Raw genomic sequence first — 9,015 nt, 5'->3', positions numbered from 1 at the left:
GGTGTTGGAGCTGCAGATAGCGGTCACAAAGCTTCTTCTTGTCCTTGGCCTTGTTCTTCTTGTCCTTGTCCTTGTTCTTCTTGTCCTTGTCCTTGTTCTTCTTGTCCTTGTCGTTGTTGTTGTTGTTGTTGTTGTTGTTGTTGTCGTCGTCGTCGTCGTTGTTGTTGTTGTTGTTCTTCTTCTTCTTCTTCTTCTTCTTCTTCTTCTTCTTCTTTTTCTTCTTCTTCTTGTTCTTGTTCTTGTTCTTCTTCTTCTTTTTGTTCTTGTTCTTCTTCTTGTTCTTCTTCTTTTTCTTCTTCTTGTTCTTCTTCTTCTTCTTCTTTTTCTTCTTGTTCTTCTTCTCTTCTTGTTCTTCTTCTTCTTCTTTTTCTTCTTGTTCTTCTTTTTCTTCTTTTTCTTCTTCTTCTTCTTCTTCATTTTCTTCTTCTCCTTCTTCTTCTTCTTCTTCTTCTTTTTCTTCTTGTTCTTCTTCTCTTCTTTTTCTTCTTCTTCTTCTTCTCCTTTTTCTTCTTCTTCTTCTCCTTTTTCTTCTTCTTCTTCTCCTTCTTTTTCTTCTTCATTTTCTTCTTCTTCTTCTTCTTCTTCTTCTTCTACTTCTTCTTCTTCTTCTCCTTCTTCTTCTTCCTCACGATTTTCATCACACGGTGTGAATTGGGCAACGTGTTGAATTTTCGTGATCAAAATGACACCACGTTTACGTGATCTTTTGACGCTTTGTGGTCATTTTCATGCTCCTTACTTTCGCAAACTCCTCCTCGATGATTTTCCGGGTCCCACCGACATGTGCACGTCGAGGATCCGCTCAGTGCTGCTTGCAGCTTTCATTCTTTATTGTAGTTTATGCAAGGTATTGCGATCGTATAGTGCTTTACATAAATGCAAAATAAACTATTATACTACTACTACTACTAAACTGCCTTTACACAAATTATGTTTAATTCTATTAACAAAAAGGCTATGAAAAAGATGAGCATTTGTAAAAAGTGTAGTATATTTATGTTATATCATAGTCCTAGCATAGTCCTCTGTGTATTCTTACATGAAGGCTTGGATTGCACGCAGACACATGCACACAATTAGGAAAAGGAGCAGCGGTGGATGTGGTGACTTTTGTACTCAAACGAGGGTTCACTGCTCATGGCTGACTTAATGACTGACTAAATATGTTACAAGTCATACTCTGTTTTTTGGGGAAATTTGTGAATTTGTCTTATCTTACAGACAATGTGTCCAGTCCTGAGATGGGCCGCGTGGTAACTGTGCTAGCTCAATGCCAGGCTGCAGAGGGGATCAACTTGCCTAGCTCCTGTGAAAGTACAGAAATACACCTCAATCATCCCACAGGTTCAAGCGTTACAACCGTTGTCTTTATGATGAGTAAAATTAACAGAGAACCATTTATCCATCAATGATTTTTGAATGCCCCACACCAGAATATTACCTTTATTAAAACCCAAGGGACCGAACTGGCAACCCCACAGCACCAACTTATTGAGTTATTATTCAAAGCTAATTATCATGGTTGAATAAATGACAATGTGTCGAAAATAGTTCAGAACTCAGCTGCATTTAAAACAAATAAAATCTATTTTTTTAATTCTATTAACTTGTTTTAAAACACAAGATGTGTCAATTAAAGGTGTAGTGTGAAGAGTTTAGTAGTGAGGAGGTTGCAGATTGCAACAAACTGAAGCCCCCCGTCCGTTTCCAGTGACGCAGGAGAAGCTACGGTGGCTACGAGCTAACATTTGCGAAATAAAGCTGAAAAGGCCTTTTTATTCTAGGCCTTGAGTCTGACAGTGAGTTTGTGTTAGCAGGATACGTGTTTTATTCTCTGTTTGAGGTTAGAGGAAGAGAAAGAGCCATTGTTTGGTTTGTCCATTCTGGGCTACTGTAGAAACACGGCGGTGCAACATGGCGGCCTCTGTGGAAGCGTACCCGCTCCCTACAGTATGTAGATAGAAACGGCTCATTCTAAGGTAACGAAAACACAACAATTCTTATATCCATGGGATAATACACCAATTAAAACATACTTGTAAATTTTATATTCCATTTCTGCCGAGTCCGTTCTGTAAATTCTACACACTGCACCTTTATAACTCTGTGGTGCTTGAAGGTGTAGGATGTTTCCTTAATTTCCCTGGAGCTAGGCCATCAGTTTCCCTCTGCGGCCCTGCACTGAGCGACCGGATATCTCTGAGAAAACTGCAGTATCACTTTGACATCCCACCTCTTTTCTGGCAGGGTTGAGTGGCCGAGGGTAAGTGGGAGCCAAGTAGAGTGACTGAAAATATGAAGTGAATGCGTCAAAGGATAATTAAGTACAACAAAATGGTTTCTTCCTTGCTGGTGTTCCCTGTAAATATTTAATTTATGCTTTGCCATTCTGAAAGTTGATACGTCTCTAACTAGGCCTCTCTCTGACATTTGTTCATCGTTTAAGTCCAAAGGGTGAATATAATATGAATACGCTCCGCAAGAGCCGGTGACAGTGACGCCACCAGCAACAACGAGACAGGACGAAATTAAACAGGCCTCGCATGACCTTCATGGCGGTTTGACTCTGCTAACTTGAATGGGATAAAATAATTTAATCGTGCGGCTCTTCTAGACTTTCCAAATTTTATCGGCCCAAATGAATCATATTCTGACGCTGAAATGAGTCGTTTTGTGGGGATTGTGACGCTCAAAAAAAAAAAATCGATCGTTTAACAGCCGCTCCTCTTCCCGCGACTGTGTGCGGGGGACAAAAAAAGCTCTTCGGGGCCCTGTCAGACCCAGGTTGTAATGACAACGTTCGGACTCTATGTCAAATTGGCCTCAAAGCCGCCGTTCCTGTGGGCGTGCTCAGAAGAAGCGCTCAGACAATCAGTGCCACTCTGACGCACAAGCTCACGAGTCACGAGTCACGAGTCAGAGCTGCTCAACTGGAGTTGATGGCAGAGTATCAAGTCATCCAGTCACTCATTCGCACCTGTTGAACCGAGTTCGTCCCCCACTCCCAGTCCCCACTGATTCACACCATCAGGCCATCGATTTGCGAAAGGAAAAGACTGAAAGACCAAGAGTTCTCAAAGGCAAAACTTTTATTGCTAAATTGGTTTTAATTTAAATTGAGTTGAACTTTTATGGTCAGTCAGAATTGAGTGACAACTAAAAAGGTGGTCCCGGGGCATGCGTTTGACACTTAAATGCATCAATCTTGTGCACTTTTATGAGCAAAATAGGCTAGATCTGTGTAAAGAAAATTATATAATTTTTCTCTATGAAATTCAAATAAAAACATCTGAAGTTGACCCCAACAATTTAAACCTACAGAAAATTATAAAAATGAGAACCAACAGGGCTCTCCTACATCAAGAAACTCCTGAAAACTTACAGGATTTACCGAATAGGCATTATTACATCTCCCAAAATAGCATACATGAGACAGATGATGCATTTTCAATAAAATGTTTATTTTAAATATTAGGAACACATTTGTTCAGGAATCAAAATGAAGGCAAGCATTGCAATTGATAAATTCTAAACATATAAAAATATCCCTCCCCACCCCCCAAAAAACAACAATAAGTAAAATAAATTAGGCAGGTATACATTAGGCATCACACAGAATAAGAGGGTGCTTGGCTACCAAGAGACTAGTCATTAAAAAAAACAAAAAACCTTGGCAGCCCCCTGGTGGCTTCGGGGGCTCTTTGCAACCGTGTGTTCCGCACGGCATATAGCAAGAAAGGCCTCTGAATATAAGTGTTGAACAACATTGTGTGAGTGACATGCTGTCTAGCTAGAAGCAGGATGGAGAGGCGGCTCACTGAGTGAGTTAGTGGAGACGAGGACTCGCCACTCCCGAGTCAGTAAAAAGAGCCGTTCAAACTCGCACATCACTACTTCATGCCATGTCCCCTTTTTTTTAATTTTATTTTATTTTTTTAACCTGTGCTGTCAGCATGCTGGGCATACGACACAGGATATTTGTGCCATTGGATCTAGGACAGAGTTAGTCTGCAAGTGGAGTTCAACTTCTCAACCTGTCATGCAACTCAATACAACTTTATTCATTCTTTAATCATCAACAACTGCTGCGATAACTGTGTCCTGTGGACGACCTGTAGGATGACAAGAGCACAGCTTTTTGTTACACAGAACCACCACCAACCCCCTCTTTGGAGAACCGTAAACAACTAATCATCATTACTTCGCCAAGAGGGGGAGAATCACCACGGGTGAGACAAATCAACATAGAAACAACTAACATGTACATCGAAAAATATAAACATAGATATCATAATCAGACGACAACATGTATCAACAAAACAGAGTTAATTAAGTCCAGGAAAACTGGAACAGCAATTGGGCACCTGGCCTCTTCCTGTCATAGTTATGGAAGTAAATGAGGGAGAAAGGGAGAGGGATGTAACCAGGAGGGAGTTCGGGGTGTGTTTGAAGCAGGTGCTGGTGGTGTGAGTGTCTGTGATGAGTCCGCCTGCATGTGTGTGTGTGTGTGTGTGTGTGTGTGTGTGCGTGTGTGTGAGTGTGCCACGTAACCTTCTTTGAACCAGTACATTTGTAACTGCATGTGATTATCATGGAAGGGAAAGACCTCTGCATCTATTTATTTGATAGTGAATATACTGATGTCCTCACTGACCAATGATCACAACATGTGATACTGCTTTTCATGCGAGGAGACAAAACGATTACAGACCAAGACAGTCATGAAACCTCAATGAAATAAGCCAATCTTTAAAAATATAAAAATACAATTTTCTCAACAAGTCAGTTATCCGTCGAATTTTAAGTTTGAGGGATTCAGGGATCTGATTCTACTCAGTGACACTTACCGGACGCCGCAACTCCTGCCCTGTTGGATTATTTTGAGACCGTCGGTATAATATACTGATATATACTGTAAGCATGTGTAATTCGGTATCCTGCATCAAGACATCAATTTCATGATGAATTAAATGAATAAAGGAACAATTGTTTGAATTAAAAATAGATGTGAGTGTAAGCACTTCCTTTCCCAACATCGGAACAAGCTTCTATTCATAGCGTCCTAATTCGTCTGGCTAAATACTGTCAGACCGCCCCAGTTCTGTCTTGATCATTAAGACCCCGTGTGGTGAGCGTCAGTCAGCGAACAAGTCTCTGTCGAAGAGCTGAGGAAGTAAACAAGTGTGCAATTGGTAGATCAATGAAAAAATAAACCTTGAAAAAACTTGACACTGTTTTTAATGGTGGGAGATAAGCATAACAAAGCAAAAGCACACTTTCTCATCCAGTCATTCACAGATCAAATCCCTGATTAAACAATAATGAATTTTATGGCTTATTATTATGACATGCTCTGTAAGCACAGATGTTGGATATTTTGCTCTGTCTCTTTGGGACAATTTCTTCATGGAGCTCAAAGTGAGAATAATTCCTTATGTCATCTCTAGAAAACTGTATCTTGTTGCAAACAAAACATGTAAACGCAGTAAAATTTTCAAAGAATGGGATTTCAGTGTTATTTCAATTAAAAGTATACACAGAAATCATGATTGCAAGATACATTCCTGGTAGAAAAGTGAAATTATTTAAAGTAGTCATCCTTCGTCAGTGAACATGCAGGTCCGATGATTGTCTGATGAAGGTGCAATTACTCATGTAAGAAACATTCCGAGTGAAAATGCTGAAATTCAACAGCTTATTCACAATAAGTTCAGGGGAGGTTTTACAATTGTGTTTATTTTCATAGAGGTCAAATTCACACAACAGTAAGGATTGGCTGTATTTGGTTTGGCTAACATTCTCTCAGACCCTCCCACCTACATGAATTGTGTCATACTGTTTTCCTTCTACTCCATCTGTCCTAAATGATGAGAAGGAAATGTTTCAGCTGGTCTTGACAGTATGTTCTTTTTCCCCTTTACATGGAATGACTTTAAAATGAAGGAACTTCAAACCAAAACACGCATCCTTTGGTAGTTGGTAGAAACGGTTAGAGTGTTCGATTTCAAAGAGCTTTTTACCCCTGCCGCACACCATACCACATACCGTTTTTTTTGTCAGCCTTAAACTCAGTCATAGTTTTGATGATTGTCATTGTGTAAATAATTGTGTTGCTTTTGTCTTGGCCAGGCCTTGGTTGGAGTGGTCGTCCCTGATCCTAATGGGAATAACTTATGCAAATACAAGAGTAAAAGAAAGATAAGAAACAATTATAAATAAGAGAGAACCAATCGTCGACCGCCATGTCATCTTTTTATAGTACTGCAGGTCTATAACTGTACGGTATTTAAACTGGGGTTGCGTGAACGTTGAAAAACTAGCAAACGAGAAAAGCTAGCATATGTGTTACATTTTCAATCGTACCAAATGTCTGTGCAAAATGACAAAAGATCTCGGGTAAGAAAGACTGCACTTCACCCCAACCTAAACACCGGTTTCAAAAAGTCATACGATGCACCCACAACAGCATTCTGCCACTCGATTTACAAAATTGACTGTACTGTACACTGCTTCAGACGTCCATCTCCTGAAACCAAATTACAAATCACAATAAATGATCTCACACGTCATTTGCTTTAATCATTTCATACTACCGGTGTGAAAAGGGGAAAGGGTTCTTGAGTTGATGGAATGAATAGCTTCTCCCTTCCTATGTTTGGTTTTGTAAACGATTATTAACATTCAGAGCAGTCCTTGGTAGTAGCCTGTGGAATGATCACATGGTGTGAAGGACGAAAACGTCAGTAATTAGGATGTCCTTACTCCAAAGGGTAGAAATCGGAATAAAAAAGTAATCTCAAACTAATTGGAAAGTGAAACCAAAAAAACTTCCATGTAGATGACAAATCCGAGGCAGACCGTATGTTGGGGGGGTTTGTGTATGCTTGTAAAGGTCTGCTACTACTTTCTAAGTCTTCGGTCTGAAACTGTGCTTGTAAACATTCACAAATACCTTCCTTCACCATCTTTACATTCCTCTCTTGCATATGAACACATTGCCTCGACTTCATGAATCTCACATATAACAATTCAGAAATGATTAATAAATAACACACCAGTTACATAGAATACATTCAAGTACACCAAATCCTCAACACTGGAATGCAGACGGGTTTGCTTTGATTCAATGAGGTTTTCATTCTCTTGCAGCTTGTGATTTTATTTCAGTCCACAGTTCAATGTTCGGCTGATGTAAGGATTGCTTTGTGAGCTACAGTACGTGCACAGCATACAGTAGGTTTTCACATGCATCCCAGTGATCTATGCCCAGTTCAATTTGTTTTGTCCTCATAAAAGGACATTAAGAAGTCTAACTGGTGAGCAATGACGAATTGAACTTACTCACATATATCGAAGAGAGTTCTGATCATGTGCACCGCCTTTTGGTCCTCCCTACCAATGTGCCTTCCAGGCATCCTTGTCGCACCATTTTGATACCAATCTGATGTGTGAACATTCACAGTTCACACTCAGCCCCCATCAACAAGGGCAGGTGCCTCACTGATGCCACACTCTATCTGGCAGTGTACACCAAAGATCAACACGGAGGTCGTTTGAATGTAATATCAAGGTCTCGAGAGGCCGGGATCCCTTCATAGTGCGGTAAGCGTGCGGAACAGCTGTGTGAGGCAGAAGACGGAGGCGGTGAGTGCCGTGCACTGTTTGGCCAGTAGCTTGGTACTCAGATCCTGGCAGCTCCGCTTGCCACTGGCCCGCTCTGCCGCCAGACAGAAGTCTCTAAATGACCGTGCCACATCTGCCAGACCCGCCACCGCCTCCGCATTCCTCCGGTCACACCGGTCACAACCAGAGAACCAGAGGCACACGCCGGCGAGCTCCACCAGGTGGCGAAAACTGTCTGCCAGTGAAAGAAGCATTTCATCTGAGCTCTGCCCCACACCGACAACCTTCTGGCAGCCAGTCATCAGTCGCCGTGCTTCTAAGTGGAGCACACGCTTGTTTTCTGTAAAGTGTGCAGGGCAGGTGTCCCTGAGATGACGACCTCCACGGCCTCCAACAGACCGGTCTGCCCCTCCCCCTTCTAGGACAGTGAGGAGCTGGTCCACGTCACCACGAAGAGTTTGGAAACCCGCAGGGGGTGATGGGTAGCGTTGTTGGCCTAGCCTGCTTATAGTCTCTTTGTGCGTTTGAGACAAGAAGCAGTCCGTGGCGTCGGCCAGCGGTGAAAGAAGAGGGCTGAGCTCCGACGTGGAAGAGGAAAAGAGGGCCGAACGGGGAAAGGAGGGGGACAGGGTAGAGGAGGAGAAGGATGGAGGGGATGTAGAGAGAAAAGGGGGAAGAGGTGGCGTGGTCATGAGAGGAAGCCCGAGCCCAGAAGTATGGGCTACACCACTGTTCTTTGTGCGGCAGGAGAACTCATAGACTGTCAACTCATCATCGAAGCTGTCTCCCCCAGTGAAACAGTTAGTATAAACCATTGGGCAACCACAAGCATCCAGTGGCATTTGTATACCCCCAACTACCGACTCACACCCAGAGGCCAAAACTGATCTGCAGCCAAAATCTGGTTTTAAGAGTGGGGCTGGGGTTTTTGCTCGGGATTGGTCCACACATATAGTACACATCCCACAACCTGAGGAAAGTATTTTCAATGGGGCTGAGGTCTCTGCTGCAGGCTGACAGAGGCCGACTAGTGGCCTATCACTACTGGCCATTCTTACCTTTTCTGATTTATTATGAAAGGAAAGGCCCGGCCCATTAATAGTCTGTGTTGTCACAACTATAGGAGTGGGGATGACAGGTGATTGGTCATTCATTTCCATACCTGAAACATTTGCATTTGAGCTTGTGACTTTCATCAGGGACTCTGGAGCTTCTTTAATTGGACCAGGTGTGTCCACTTTTGTATCAGAGGTATACCCTTGGACGTTTCCAGCTATGGAGCCTGGAGGGTTCACTATGGGTCCTGGTGTGTCTTTGTATGGTCCAGGGGAGAAAGGTTGAGTTCTGGATATAGTTGTGGGCTCAGTTTGAACAGGAGGAGGTGTGTTTTCA

General features: G+C 42.3%; 1 protein-coding gene across 1 annotated transcript; it reads right to left on the bottom strand.

Moving 5' to 3' along the window:
* Window positions 1-7,592: 7,592 nt before the first annotated feature.
* Window positions 7,593-8,777, bottom strand: LOC307229041 (uncharacterized protein; the record flags this gene model as incomplete). The annotated part of the gene is made up of 1 exon (XM_079998914.1): window positions 7,593-8,777. One exon carries the CDS (start codon window positions 8,775-8,777, stop codon window positions 7,593-7,595), a length of 1,185 nt encoding a protein of 394 aa, XP_079855040.1.
* Between the last annotated feature and the right edge of the window lie 238 nt (window positions 8,778-9,015).

This window comes from Zeus faber (genome assembly GCF_960531495.2).
Source record: "Zeus faber genome assembly, chromosome: 4".
In the NCBI taxonomy this organism is placed as follows: Eukaryota; Metazoa; Chordata; class Actinopteri; order Zeiformes; family Zeidae; genus Zeus; species Zeus faber.
Note: the sequence above shows the minus strand (reverse complement) of the source record. Positions and strands in the feature narration are given on the sequence as shown.